Source organism: Oryctolagus cuniculus, chromosome 14 (genome assembly GCF_051225735.1).
Source record: "Oryctolagus cuniculus isolate XC-2025 breed Fujian yellow rabbit chromosome 14, ASM5122573v1, whole genome shotgun sequence".
NCBI classification, from domain to species: Eukaryota; Metazoa; Chordata; class Mammalia; order Lagomorpha; family Leporidae; genus Oryctolagus; species Oryctolagus cuniculus.
The window spans coordinates 89925194-89940920 of NC_142880.1; the positions used below are offsets into that span (position 1 = coordinate 89925194).

The 15727-nt window shown below is 38.2% G+C and overlaps 1 protein-coding gene across 3 annotated transcripts in view; it reads left to right on the forward strand.

The window, feature by feature from the left end:
- Positions 1-15727, forward strand: part of SLC30A5 (solute carrier family 30 member 5) — a 37103-nt gene that overhangs the window by 16539 nt on the left and 4837 nt on the right. Inside the window, exons 5-14 of one of the 3 annotated variants that reach the window (XM_002714071.6) lie at positions 107-194; positions 3430-3517; positions 4977-5053; positions 6626-6796; positions 7303-7591; positions 7771-7979; positions 9690-9847; positions 10956-11085; positions 13683-13884; positions 15023-15249. In XM_002714071.6, the coding sequence (XP_002714117.2) occupies positions 107-194; positions 3430-3517; positions 4977-5053; positions 6626-6796; positions 7303-7591; positions 7771-7979; positions 9690-9847; positions 10956-11085; positions 13683-13884; positions 15023-15249 (1639 nt within the window). The remainder of the gene's footprint in view (positions 1-106; positions 195-3429; positions 3518-4976; positions 5054-6625; positions 6797-7302; positions 7592-7770; positions 7980-9689; positions 9848-10955; positions 11086-13682; positions 13885-15022; positions 15250-15727) is intronic. The other 2 variants (XR_016220834.1, XM_089313241.1) reach the window with 2 other exon arrangements.

Consider the following 15727-nt stretch of genomic DNA (forward strand, 5'->3'; position numbering starts at 1 on the left):
TGAAGTCAGGGGGATTATTTCTTTTCTTCTCTTACCTTTGGTTGAATTTGTGCTTCCTGATAAAGATCAGATAAAGTTCATGAATGACAGTGTTTTATTTTTGTAGGACTTTGCTGCTGTTTGAACACAGTGAAATTGTTGTCATCTCGCTCCTCAGTGTTTTGTTCACCAGTTCTGGAGGAGGACCAGCAAAGGTAGAATGCTTCCTTATCAGTTATTTGGAAAGTGAAAGTATAGTGTAAAACATTATCCAAAGCATTAAAATCGTGTCTTTTACCATTTATAAGAATGCAGGGAGGTTTTTTCTTTTTTACTTTATATTTTGAAATGATTATAGAGCCGTAGGAAGTTGTAAAAATAGTACAGAGAGGTCCATATAACCTTCACTCAATTTCCCACAAAAGTAACTTCTTACCCAACTTAAGTACACTGTCTGAATCAAGGAGCTGACATTGGTACAACCCATATACTTTATTCAGATTTTACCAATTTTATTTAACTTGTGTTTATGTGTGTGTGTAGGTCTATGAAATCTTATACGCTAAGATTTCTATAATCACCACCAAACCAAAACACAGAACTGGCACATCACCTCAAAGGTCTCCATGTTATACTCCTCCACTGACTTTATTCTTTGCCTTTGTCAACAATTTTGGGAAATAGCTAGGAACTTGTTACATATAATATGAAAATAAATAATTATACGCACACACGTATAAAATATCTGATGAAAATTTGTCCAACATTTTCTTAAGTGATTCTGGTATTATAGTCTTATAGTAAATGAGTTTCCAATCTGTAGTACCAAGCTGTTAGAGCTATAATGTTTCTGTTTTACCAAATTAAATGATTCCTGAAGTAGGGTGGGTCGCCAGTAGCCCTACTGAAGCAACCTGGAAAAATGTAGGCAGGGTTCTCGCTGTGGCCGTGTCTACTTGGAACCGCACTGTCTGAGTCAGAAATCTGACCCAGCCTGTGCTGCCAGTGCTTTTGTCAGCATGAGAAGGATACAGGCTTCATTTAAGTCAGGCGCACTGGTCTTCTGGAATGGATTATCCAAAGTGTCCACCTGATGAAAAAACATAAAATTTTATAATACTCTATAAAAAAAAACACACCCAAAAGGACTCCTGTGCGTGGCGCAGTGTCCTAGACAGAAGGGAAAGGAGAAACAAAGATACGTAAGGTATAACAGTCCCTGTTCTGAAAGGGGATTTCAGGGCAAGCATAGAGGGACACGAATAAAATAATAGGATGAAGAAAGTAACCCGCCTGGTGGAGTAGAGTGAGAGAATACATACTGTGGATTTCAAATTGAGTCATCGTTATGCCTTAAACTTATGAGTAAGGAAAATTGAGTCGTTGTTACTTAAGCAGTAAGCTACTATTTAATGCTTCCCTCTGATGTATAGAATATTCCAAAATAAATTTCAAGTGGATTAAAGACTTTTGTGGGCTTAAAGAAAGGTATCTTAACATAGATTAATACAAAGGCAAAAACGAATTTTGTAAAAGCAGTGGAAAAAACTCAAAGGGAAAATTCACCACATTTGACTTTGTAATGGTTAGAAACTTCTGTATAATGGAAAACATCATGTAAACAAGAAATTAACAACAGCAGGCCGGCGCCTCAGCTCACTTGGCTAATACTCCAACTGTGGCGCCGGCACCCCGAGTTCTAGTCCCGGTTGGGGCGCTAGTTCTGTCCTGGTTGCCCCTCTTCCAGGCCAGCTCTCTGCTATGGCCCGGGAGTGCAGTGGAGGATGGCCCAAGTGCTTGGGCTCTGCACCTGCATGGGAGACCAGAAAGAAGCACCTGGCTCCTGGCTTCGGATTGGCGCAGCGCGCCAGCTGTAGCGGCCAATTTGGGAGTGAACCAATGAAAGGAAGACCTTTCTCTCTGTCTGTCTCTCTCTCACTGTCTAACTCTGCCTGTCAAAAAAAAAATTTTAACAACAGCAAAAATTATGAGTTAAAGTTTCTCATTTCTTCTAAGATATAAAATGTACATGTCACTAAATAAAACACTTACAGATCTTCAACAGAAATGAGCAAAGGATAAGAAAAGACAATTCACAAAAGAAATACAAATAACTATAAAACATTTTTTAAAATAAAGGTTTGGCCCGCGCTGCCATAGCTCAATAGGCTAATCCTCTGCCTGCGGCGCTGGCACCCCGGGTTCTAGTCCCGGTCGGGGCACCGGATTCTGTCCAGGTTGCTCCTCTTCCAGTCCAGCTCTCTGCTGTGGCCAGGGAGTGCAGTGGAGGATGGCCCAGGTCCTTGGGCCCTGCACCCGCATGGGAGACCAGGAGAAGCACCTGGCTCCTGCCTTCGGATCAGTGTGGTGCGCCGGCCGCTGCGGCCATTGGAGGGTGAACCAACGGCAAAAGGAAGACCTTTCTCTCTGTCTCTCTCTCTCACTGTCCACTCTGTCAAAAAAAAAAAAAAAAAAAAAAAAGATAAAATAAAGGTTTCGCTGCATCAATAATCAGAAATGAGAGTACTTGTTTAGTTCGTACATATCCTCTCATTAGTTTCAGCAAGAATCAGAACACCTGTGCAGAACTTAGTGTTTGTTTTTTTTTTCTGTTAATTCTCTGAAGCACAGCAAAATTTTTGGTGTTCCACTTTGTTAGTAAAAGTTGAAATTATATACTCTGTATTTGAATGTTGCTAATATTAGCATATCCTAACTCAATGAAAATTTTAAAAATTTAAAATTGTATGATGTTTTAGTGTATGCTGACTTTTGTCATAATACCTACCATGCAGAGTTTTTCAAGGGTGGCTATAATCATATAACACATGGAATAGTATCCTTACTTTTCATTTTAACCTTTTATTTAATATGCTTATTATATGTATATGGAATATAACTAAATATTCATATAATATTACCTATGTCATAAAAATCCATACTATGCAGGAAGTATTATACCTTTAAGTTTGTAAATACTGAATATATACTGTTATTTAGATTGTTTTTATAGTTAAAATTCTGAAACATTTGTACAAATGAGGCTGAAGGGTTCGTTCTGTAATTTTCTTTTAGAGTCCTTTCCTTAGAATGAGAACATAAATTTTAAAAGTTTATTTAGCTTTTTAATTACTTTACACTTTTATTAGCTCTTGGAAATGACTGTGGTAATTTTATTAACATGCCTTAGTTGTGTTTCCTACAGGAGTAACTAGAATGTTATCTATCCCTTTCATGTTGTAGAGTAAAGTAAGTCCCTATTAATTATTCTTTAGCTACTTGGGCTTTTCTGCCAAAACTAAAGTAACATTTAGGGAAGTTAATTCTGTAAGTAATAACAAATCTTTAACTGTTTATTTGAAAAAAATGTTTTTCTTTAGCATTTATACAGTTACTTTAAAGTCCACCCTTGAAAACTCCATCCTTTATAATATTTTCTTCATTTTTCAGACAAGAGGGGCTGCTTTTTTCATCATTGCTGTGATCTGTTTATTGCTTTTTGACAATGATGATCTCATGGCTAAAATGGCAGAACACCGTATCCTTTCGCAATACATTGAAATCATTTAAAGTCTTGCAGAAAGGTAGAAGATTGGCCTAATGGGAAAAGGAGTGAATAAATTAAACTGATCAATCAATAACACTTTCATAGCTTAATGTAGATATCCTAAATCAATATTCAAGTAATGAATATTTTATGGCTTCTCAGTATCTTTTGTAATATCAGAAGTTTTCAGAAAGTTGGGACATTGAAGGAAGATTTAGACTGTCCTGGTGCCTTTTAAAAAATGGATGAGGGGCCAGCATTGTGGCACAGTGGAGTGTTAGTTCTGTTCAAGAACCAGCTGTTCCACTTCCCATCCAGCTTCCTGCCAATGGGCTTAAGAAGGCAGCACATGATGGCCCAAGTGCTTGGGCCCCTGGCAGCCATGTGGGAGACCCAGGTAGAATTTGGCTTTGGCTTGGCCCAGCTGTGGCAGTTAGGGACATTTGAAAAGTGCATCAGCAGATAAAAGATCCCCCCTGCCTCTCTCCTTCTCCTTCTCCCTCTTTCCTTCCCTTCCTACCCCATCTCTGTCACTCTGCCTTTCAAATATTTTTTTGAAAAATGTATGATTTTCCACTTGGCATAATCAGTCTAATTGCTCCCTTATAATTTAACAATTTAAATGATCATTTTATTAGTGGCAGTTATTAAATATAAACCTTTTTTGAGATTAAGTGAAAAATCTCCAGCATCCTCTTGTGTGGAAGAAAAACTTCAAATTCCCTTGCTTGGTATCTACTCTCTTTCTTTAAATTCTAATTTCCACCTCAGCCCCCGCTCTTCTCTTACACAAATCCAAGTTTTCAGTCAAATGGCCACTCATTTTACTCTACAGACATGCCTTAGTCTTTCCTACCCATAGGCCTTTGCCCACTTCATTCAGGAGAACTTAAAGTACCAGTTTTGGTTCTTCTGGCTACTGATGCTCATAACCCTAAAACTCACTAGTAAACTGATAATTACTTGTTGTAATGAGTGAGGGGCCATTACCTTGAAAAGCCTCTGGGTTGCAATGCTCTTCCCACCCACCCTCTCCTGCTTGCTGCTGACTACTCTTCTGGGGCTTATGTGGTCAGTGACTTAGAAAGATTCAGGACTGGTGGCCCTTAAAAAGGCAACTTTTAATTCTGAAGTGGTCCAAGGAGAGTCCTTGTTCTTGTCCCTTTATTGACGTATAGTATGTAAGTGAATGTATTTTGGAGATTAAGTATTAAAATTACCAACTATATCTTGAGTACTCTTAAAATTGTCTTGCAGACAACAAAAGAAATACAGTCCAATCCAATTTATAAGTTGTTTCCCAGAATTAGATTTTGAATTGTTTTGTTTTTAAGAGAAGCACGTTATTGAGGGTGGTCAGGTTCAGAGCCCTCAGACTAGTCTATCTTCAACCCAAAAGGTTTTAAAGATTTAACATTTGGAATGTTTTCCTTTACTCCACCCCACTCAGCTGAAGGACATCATGACAGTGCTCTAACTCACATGCTTTACACAGCCATTGCCTTCTTAGGTGTGGCAGATCACAAGGTATGTTCTTTTCTTTTTGCTAATGTGACCAAACGATTTTAAAAGGTTACAGCAGCTCTAACTTTAATATGCATTTTTTAACTTTTATTTAATAAATATAAATTTCCAAAGTACAACTTTTGGATTATAGCGGCTTTTTCCCCCCATAACCTCCCTCCCACCCACAACCATCCCCATCTCCCACTCCCTCTCCTATCCCATTCTCCATCAAGATTCATTTTCAATTATCTTTATATACAGAAGATCTACTTAGTATTTACCAAGTAAAGATTTCAACAGTTTGCACTCACACAGACACACAAAGTATAGAGTACTGTTCTTGTAGTAGTTTACCGTTAATTCACATAGTACAACACATTAAGGACAGAGATCTTACATGGGGAGTAAGTGCACAGTGACTCCTGTTGTTGATTTAACAATTGACACCCTTATTTCTGATGTCAGTAATCACCTGAGGCTCTTGTCATGAGCTACCAAGTCTATGGAAGCCTCTTGAGTTCACCAACTCCGATCTTAGTTAGACAAGGCCATAGTCAAAGTGGGAGTTCTCTCCTCCCTTGGGAGAAAGGTATGTCCTTCTTTGATGGCCCGTTCTTTCCCCTGGGATCTCACAGAGATCTTTCATTTAGGTTTTCTTTTTTTGTTTTTTGTTTGTTTGTTTGTTTGTTTTTGCCACAGTGTCTTGGTTTTCCATGCCTGAAATACTCTCATGGGCTTTTAGCCAGATTCAAATGTCTTAAGGGCTGATTCTGAGGCCAGAGTGCTGTTTAGGACATCTGCCATTCTATGAGTCTGCTATGTATCCCACTTCCCATGTTGGATCGTTCTCTCCTTTTTAATTCTATCAGTTAGTATTAGCAGACACTAGTCTGTTTATGTGATCCCTTTGACATTTAATCCTATCATTATGATCAGTTATGAACTGAAACTGATCACTTTGACTAGTGAGATGGCATTGGTACATGACATCTTGATGGGATTGAATTGGAATCCCCTGGCACGTTTCTAACTCTACCATTAGGGGTAAGTCCGAGTGAGCATGTGTCAAACTGTACATCTCCTCCCTCTCTTATTCCCACTTTATATTTAACAGAGATCACTTTTCAGTTAAATATAAATATGCATTTAAATTCTCAGAGGTGGGCTTTTTGGCGTAGCAGTTAAGACACTTCTTGGGCTGCTTTCATCACCATCAGAGTGCCTGGGTTCAAGTTCCAGAGTCCTGCCTCCACTCTAGATTCCACCTTCCTGCTAATGCTTACCCTAAAGGAAGGCAGCAGGTGATAGCACAAGTGGTTGGATCACTTGCCACCCACACAGGATACCGTGACTAAGCTCCCCAGCTCCTGACTTCCCATACAGGCATTTGTGGAGTAAAGCAGCAGATGGGAGCTCTGTCTCATCCTCTATTTCTCTACCTCTCAAATAAATAAAAATTAGTAAACAAATAAATGTTAAGTAATTAAGGACATGGAAAAACATGCTAGTTCCATTCCTTCAAATATCATGTATTTAAGGATTAAGTATTGAACTGTGTATGTTTCTAATGAAATTTTGCAATTTTATTCATAGGGTGGAGTATTGTTGCTAGTACTGGCTTTGTGTTGTAAAGTTGGTTTTCACACAGCTTCCAGAAAACTCTCTATAGATGTTGGGGGAGCCAAACGTCTTCAAGCTTTATCCCATCTTGTTTCTGTGCTTCTCTTGTGCCCATGGGTCATTGTTCTTTCTATGACAACTGAGGTAAGAGCAAGCATTTATTGGTAATAAGTAAAATGAATTGATATCACTTATAAATTTCAGTTCAGTACTTTGTATTTTATTTTGATTTTAGTTTAAAAATTGCCTACATTATTCTTTTTCTTAATAGTTTTAAAATGTTGGGGAGGGGATTCATTTAATTTTTATAGAAAATGCAAACAAAATACTGTTCCGTTTACGTAGCACTTAGATTCATGTGACCCACAGAAGTCAGTGGGAGAAACAACCATTAAACACCATGTGTTAGACTCAAGGATTGTGAGTTGCCTAATATTTATAAAACTGTCGAACAATGATGGGTTTTTTTCCTGTTACTTGGGAGAATACTGCAAATATGCTGGTATCATGCAGCTCTTATATGTTGGCATTTTAGGAATTATATTGAATCATGAAAATATTTGTTTATATATAAAAGGATTAACAAAAATGTCTAAGTGAACATTTTATCCATGTGGTATTGACAATTTGTTTTGTTTTTTAATTTCTAGAGTAAAGTTGAGTCTTGGTTTTCTCTCATTATGCCTTTCACGATGGTTATTTTTTTTGTCATGATCCTGGATTTCTACGTGGATTCCATTTGTTCAGTCAAAATGGAAGTTTCCAAATGTGCCCGCTATGGATCCTTGCCCATTTTTATTAGTGCTCTCCTTTTTGGAAATTTCTGGACCCACCCCATAACTGACCAGCTTCGGGCAATGAGCAGAGCAGCACACCAGGGGAGCACGGAACACGTTCTGTCTGGAGGAGTGGTCGTGAGCGCAGTGTTCTTCATCTTGTGTAAGCATGTCCCGCTTGTCCGTGTTTGGCCACATCTCTTCTCAGGGGTCTGATGACCCAGTCATTAATTTGGGAAATCGGCCAGTGCTTGCACTTAGTGCCGACAGCTTCTGTGTTGGTTTTTGGTCGCGTACAGTTTTAAAACGTTTGTGATATTCCTTGTTTTTTCCTCTTTGTAGCTGCCAACATCCTGTCATCTCCTTCGAAGAGGGGGCAGAAGGGCACCCTGATTGGATACTCTCCTGAAGGAGCACCTCTTTACAACTTCATGGGGGATGCTTTTCAGCACAGCTCACAGTCCGTGCCTCGGTTTATTAAGGAATCGCTGAAACAGATTCTTGAGGAGAGTGACTCTAGGCAGATCTTTTACTTCTTGTGCTTGAATCTGGTAAGATTTTAAATTTAAATACCTAAGTTTAAATGTTTTAAAAATTTATTTTGGGAGAGTTACAGAGAGAGGAGGAAAGACAGAAATTTTTCCAACCACTGGTTTGCTCCTCAGTTGGCCACAATGGCTAGTGCTGGGCCAGGCTGAAGCCAGGAGATTCATCCAGGTCTCCCACATGGGTGGCAGTGGCCCATTCACTTGGGTCATTCCTGTGCCTTCCCAGGCACATTAGCAGGGAACTCGATCAGAAGGGGAATGGCTGGGACACGAATCATTGTCCATATAGATGCTGGCGTTACAGACATCAGCTAGCTTTACCTGCTACACCACAATGCCAACCCAAAATATGTAAATATATTTTTAAGCTCTGCCATGGTGTTTTTATTGTTTCCATTAAAAAAAAAAAAAAAAAAGCTCCCAGCCCTCACACCTGGCAGGTAGGATTCACCTTTCCCCACCAAAAGGTCAGTATTGCACTCCTAGCAAGTGATGCATTCCCTCTAAATATTTGTAAGTATTAGTGCCTTAAAAAGGTCAGTAATTGGGGCCGGTGTTGTGGCACAGCAGGTTAACGCCCTGGCCTGAAGCGCCGGCATCCCATATGGGCGCTAGTTTGAGACCCAGCTCCTTCACTTCTGATCTACTTCTTTGCTATGGCCTGGAAAAGCAGTAGAAGATGGCCCAAGTCCTTGGGACCCTGCACCCGCGTGGTAGACCCAGAAGAAGCTCCTGGCTCCTGGCTTCGGATTGGCGCAGTTGCAACCATTGCTGCCATCTTGGGAGTGAACCATCGGATGGAAGACCTTTCTTTCTCTCTGCCTCTCCTCTCTGTAACTCTTACTTTCAAATAAATAAATAAATATTAAAAAAAAAAAGGTCAGTAATTTAATATGGACAGTTATGGTATAATTGTAGTGCTTCTCAAAGTTTGGTAATAGAGATGAGCCAAAATTCTTATTTTCTGTTAATAGTAATAACGCAGGATCTTGTTGACTTACTTAAGCAAACATTTTTGGTTTCGGTATTTTAAGATTTATTTGAAAAGCAGGGAGATCTTCCACCTACTGGTTCACTCCCCAAATGGCCATGATGGGTGGGTCTAGGTAGATCAAACCAGGTCTCCCGTGGGGCGCCAGTTCAAGTGCTTGGGCTTTTTCTCACTGCTTTCCCAGGCACGTTAGCAAAGGGCTCGATTGGAAGCAGGACAGGACTCAAACCAGCCCTCTGAAATGGGATCCAGCATCACAGGCAGCAGCTTAACTCACTGTGCCACATCGCCAGCCCAAGCAAATAATTTTTGAGACATTGGTAGAACCACTGATTCAAAGGCTGTTTCAAATTGGTAACAGAATAGCTTTTAAAGAGTTTATTTCTTTATAGAATCTCACTACAGACCACTGATTTCTAACATGATCATTTTGTAATCATTTATTGCTTCTTAGAGATCTATAAATAAAACTTTTAAATCTTTTGTGAGATACATGTATCTGATATAGCTTCATTTCTTAGAATTTTATGAAGTAAGTTTTCTAGTCTAAATAAGTGGTGGTTAAATAGCTAAAGGAGCAGAGTTATACCAAATCTTCAAATAAGTAATTAATAATTTGAGTTTTTAAAGTGTAAAATCCTTATGATGAAATTCTAACAAATCTTTACTGAAGCATATTTCCCAACATACTACTCCCATATTTTTTTGAAAATATTTTTTAGCTTTTTACCTTTGTGGAATTATTCTATGGAGTGCTGACGAATAGTCTGGGTCTGATCTCAGATGGCTTTCACATGCTCTTTGACTGCTCTGCCTTGGTCATGGGACTTTTTGCTGCCCTGATGAGTAGATGGAAAGCAACTCGGATTTTCTCCTACGGGTAGGTGCACCATCAAGGTAATGCAGTACAAGGAAAACATCTTGAGCATAAACCATCTCAGGAAATAAATTTTTTTTAAAGATGTATTTTATTTATTTGAAAGACAGAGTTAAAGAGAGAGGTAGAGACAGAGAGGTCTTCCATCCACTGGTTCACTCCCCAGATGGCCGCAACGGCCAGAGCTGCGCTGATCCAAAGCCAGGAGCCAGGAGCTTCTTCCGGGTCTCCCACATGGGTGCAGGGGCCCAAGGACTTGGGCCATCTTCTACTGCTTTCCCAGGCCAGAGCAGAGAGCTGGATCGGAAGAGGAGCAGCCGGGACTAGAACCAGCACCCATTTGAGATGCTGGCACTTCAGGCCAGGGCTTTAACCCGCTGCGCCACAGTGCCGACCCCAGGAAATAAAATTTTATTACTTTTAATTTCCATTATTTTCAATTTTTCATTTTTCTTTATTTTGAAGTAGATGAGAGGATACATACTGAGTGACAGTAAGCTCAGGGTTATATTCCTTGACATCATTTTCATGTAGTGAGGGAGCAAAACTCAGTTAAAATATGGAGACCTTTGCCCAGTGTATTTCTTAGAAGCAATGGGATATGCATGGTCATTCACGTTTTTGCTGTTAAAAGGGATATTCAAAATCTGAAGTTTCTATATATGAAAATATCCTTTAACTGAATAATTCAACAAGTATTTGAATCCCTTTTTGTACAAGGTATTTTGTAAGACCTGCTGTAAAGTAATAAATTCAGCTTTTATTTTCAACTATCTATATTTTGAAAATGGATGAGCAGCCAAAAATACTAATAGTTTTGGTACAAAGGAGAGTGCAATGTGCCATGACAGCGAGCACATCAAGTGTTTCCAAGAGAGAAAATAACTTCTAGCCTAAGAAATAAGAAGGGGTATTTTGTAAGGACACTAAATGCGTATGGAAATGTTCAGCAGATTGCTATATGTACAGAAAGGCTTTCCACCACTAATATGTTATGAATTATATCAAAATTTGAAAACCTGGCTTGTTTCCTCATTTACAAAGTAATAATGTTTATACTTTAAAGTATTTTTGTCATTTTTCTTTTCTAAAAACTATTCTGTGTTTTTAGGTATGGCCGAATAGAAATTCTTTCTGGATTTATTAATGGACTTTTTCTAATAGTAATAGCTTTTTTTGTGTTTATGGAGTCAGTTGCCAGATTGATTGATCCTCCGGAATTAGACACAAACATGCTAACAGTAAGTCTTCCTATTTAACCATTTGTAGTTATAGATTTATGGAGGCTTTGTGAAACTTAAATCAACATAACTTCTTTGCGTGCTGTAGTAGTCCCCCTTACCTGTGATTTCACATTGCACAGTTTCAGTTAACCAGTAACTGTGGTCTGGACATTGCATGGAAAAATTCCAGAAATAAGTACTTGAAAAGTTTAAAATAACTTTTATTGCATTATATTGTTATAATTGTTCTATTTTATTAATATGAGTTATTGTTAATCTCCTACAGTGTGTATAAACTAATCATGGGTATGAATAGGGAAAAACAATACACTGGGTCAGTACTGTGTGCAGTTTCAGGCAGTCAGTGGAAGGCCTAAAATGTATCCCCCTTATAAGAAGGGACTACTATATTTACAATGCTGACTCTTAGCAATTAAGTAGTTCTTTTCTCTAACATTTTGGTAGTCAAAATATTAGATGACATTATAAAACACTGATTTTTTAAGATATACTTTTAAACATCTAAGGAAAAATAAAATAATTACATATATAAATATCTAAGGAAATTTGCAGTGTTAATGGTAAAATCAGAAAAATTATATAATTTTAAAGCCTTACTCTGAATAATGTGTGTGTATGTGTGTGTGTCAGTGTAACCAGTGGAATTTATTGAACATGTCCAGGTAATGTTTAGAATAGGAAAAGTATGCATTATGTTGTGAGAACCGGTGTATAACTGTTAGTGAAAGCCACATTTGCTTGTAAACACACCTGCCACCCCCTCCATTCACCTTCCTGTTCCGTGGCATCACTCCTGAGTCAGAATATTTTAGGCACTTTTAGTTCAAGTTAATTGTCCCCTCTCCTGTTCCTTCCAACTTCTCGCCTCATTATCTTTTTTTTTTTTTTTTTAAATAATCTTAATAGTGATTCCTGGACCAATGAATCTGTTTATTTGCTATCAGAAAGTGTCTACATTGTATTAAGTAAATTAGCCTTTGATATACTAAGTGAAAAAAATTGCAAAATAAAAATACAATATTATTCTGTTAATTGGTTTTAGGCTATATAGGCATGTGTGTTAGTGTATTCAAAGAAAATACACTATTCTCTTAGCCACAGAATTTTAGGGGCTTCTGCTTTCCACATTTCTTCCTGATGGACTGTTTCTCAGTAAAGGAGGTGGAGTATTTATGAGTGATGGAGTTTCTGTAGGTAATGTTTGGTCAGACTCAGTAACCATCTACAAGCTTACAAGGCTAACTGAAATTTTTAAATCTGGCAAAGAATCTAAATCACCAAAAGTAGTAACGAAGCACTACACGTTTACTAGAGAAAACCTCTCAAGTAGTTAGGGGCCAGCATTATGGCATGGCAGGTTGAGCTATCACCTAAGACTCCGGCATCCCATACAAATGCTGGTCAAGTCCTGGCTGCTCTGCTTTCAAACACTGCTAATACACCTGGGAAAGCAGCGGAGGACAGATTTCTGTCTCCCTTTGCCCTCTTCCTCTTTCTATGTACCTGCCTCTCCAACAAAGTAAATGAATCTTTAAAACAATAATTAAAATTATTTATTGCCCAGGTAATATTTTCCTTTATAAAACAAATGAATTTCTTTTAAAGATTTTTTTTTTTTTTTTTTTTGAGAGGTAGAGTTACAGAAAGTAAGGGAGAGACAGAACCGTTTTGGTTCACTCCCCAAATGGCCACAACAGCTGGAGCTATGCTGATCCGAAACCAGGAGCCAGGTGCTTCTTCCCGGTCTCCCATGCAGGTGCAGGGGCCCAAGGACCTGAGCCATCCTCTGCTGCTTTCCCAGGCCATAGCAGAGAGCTGGATTGGAAGAGGAGCAGCCAGGACTAGAACCGGTGCCCACATGGGATGCCGGCTCTGCAGGTGGCGGATTAACCTACTATGCCACGGCACCGGCCCCAACCAGGATAAATTAAGTAACACTTTGAGCTGCTATTCAAAATCACTTTGTAAGAGAGAATAATCAAAGTTTTTTTTTAATCCATTGAGAGTTATTTCGGCACACTTAAATGAAGATAACTTCAATACTTTGTTTTTAAAAAATGACAGTTACTATGTTTGCTTTCTCAGCCTCCCCTCCCCACCCCCCCCCCGGAAGATTTTACTGTTTAAGATATAATAAGACTACTTATTTGGAATCCACTAGTTAATGTGTTATAATCATTGCTAAACTGTTGAAATTTACCTTGAGAGAGAGATTGTAATGCAACAACCTTAGAATGCAAATTTTGATTGCAGATACATACTTGCTGTAGTAAGCAGCATTTTTAGTTTATTTAAATAAACAAAACACAACTTTGTACTATTTATCTATAAGCCATGAAACAAGCACATATCATTGTTAGTCATTTACTTAAGTTCAGATACCTCAATCTTGTTTGATATTTGAAAGTTAAAATGTTTCTTCTAAAATATTCTAGTTTTTTTTTTAATTTTTGACTTCTGAACTTAGGTTTTACTGTGAATATTTTCAAAAATATAAACAGTAAACTATATAAAGCAATATAATTTTTGAATAATAAGCTTTTTTTTGTTGTTTAATTATAAATTTAAAGATTTTCTCTTCTCCCCTTTGCTAGCCAGTGTCAGTTGGAGGGCTGATAGTAAACCTTATTGGTATCTGTGCCTTTAGCCACGCCCATAATCACACCCATGGATCTTCCCAAGGAAGCTGTCACTCATCCGATCACAGCCATTCACACCACATGCATGGACACAGTGACCATGGACATGGTCACAGCCATGGATCCCCAGGCGGCGGCATGAATGCTAACATGAGGGGTGAGTCCTTGCCAAACACTCCGACCTTGTCAAGCTTTCAAGTTGTATTGATGCTCTGTCCGTTCAAATGCTGGGCTTCCAGTACACTTTCATTTTTAAAAAGTAATCTGTGGCTAAAAAGGGGCTCTGAAGTCATCTGCTGTAGAAAATGCATTTGTAAATGCATAAAATGTAGTAGTATTCAGCCTCATAAAATGAAGGAAATTTTGTGGTGTGCAGCAACATGAATGAACCTTGAGGACATATGCCATATGAAATAAGCCAGTGACAAAAAGACAAATACTGCATGATTCCACTTACTGGTAGGGTGAGTCACAGAATCAAAGACTACAGTCACAGTGACAAGGGGAGGAGGAAATGCAGATTAACCAGTAGACATGAAGTTTCAGTTAAGACAGAAAGTTCTAGAGATCTGCTTACACATTGCACTTACAATTGACAACATCTGTATACTTAAAATTTTGTTAAGAGAATAGATCTCAGGTTGTGTTCTTACACAATGAAATAAAAAAATTTTAATGAAAATGTTTATAAATGTCAAATTTTTTAAAGATTTATTATTTATTTGAGAGTTATAGACAGAGGGGGAGAGACAGAGAGAGAGATCTTCCATCCAGTGGTTCACTCCCCAAATGGCTGCAATGGCCAGAACCAGGCCAATCCAAAGCCAGAAGCCAGGAGCTTCTTCCGAGTCTCCCCCGTGGGTGCAGGGGCCCAAGGACCTGGGCCATCCTCCACTGCACTCCTGGGCCACAGCAGAGAGCTGGATCAGAAGAGGAGCATCTGGGATACAAACCAGCAGCCGTATGGGATGCCAGTGCCACAGGTGGAGGCTTAGCCTACTATGCCACAGCACTAGCCCCACGTGTCCGTTTTAAAATACTACCATTACACAGTGATAATTGAATAAATATTAGTTGCAAGATAAACACTGAATGTATCATTATAAACTTTGACTATAGAAGAACCAAATTTTTTTTTACTGTAGTAAAAACGAGGGAAGTAGGCCATTTTATAGAACCAGCCACTACCAAAGTACATGGTGCAAATAGTAGGTACACAGTAATGCTGGTAGGATAGATAAAAGAGCTAAATTAGGTGTGTCTTAATTTATAATGATCTTATATTTTATTTGTAGGTGTGTTTCTCCATGTTTTGGCAGACACGCTTGGCAGTATTGGTGTGATTGTATCTACAGTTCTTATAGAGCAGTTTGGGTGGTTCATTGCGGATCCCCTCTGTTCTCTCTTTATTGCTGTATTAATATTTCTCAGTGTTGTCCCACTGATCAAAGATGCCTGTCAGGTTCTACTTTTGAGACTGCCACCAGAGTATGAAAAAGAACTACATATTGCTTTAGAAAAGGTACTGTATATAATTTCCTCACTGCTTTTTTTCCTTTTAAAGTAGCATTTAAAATTAAATAGGTTGGTCTAACAAAGTGTGACTGTAGAAAACACATTTTTTTAAAAGTGTGTAAAAAAAGAACTGAATCAATGGAGAGACTTTTTCTTATGGGAAGACTCTGTATTACAAAGATGATTTTCTTTTCTTTAAATCTAATCTTGGTTGCCTCATTGGGATTTTGTTTTGTTTTGGAGGGGGACAGATAATTCAGTATCATTTGAAACTTACTTGGAAGAGTTATTGCTGGAGAGTAAACAAACACCCATACATAAATTTATAGAATTAACTTATTAACTAATTAATAAGATCCCATCTTAGAATTGTAAAGTTATAAAATTAACTCACAAAACAGGTTGATCCTTATACAAGAATAAACACATAAAACAAATTTTTAAAAATATAATAGTTTGTCCAGAAACAGATGCAGAAATGTGAG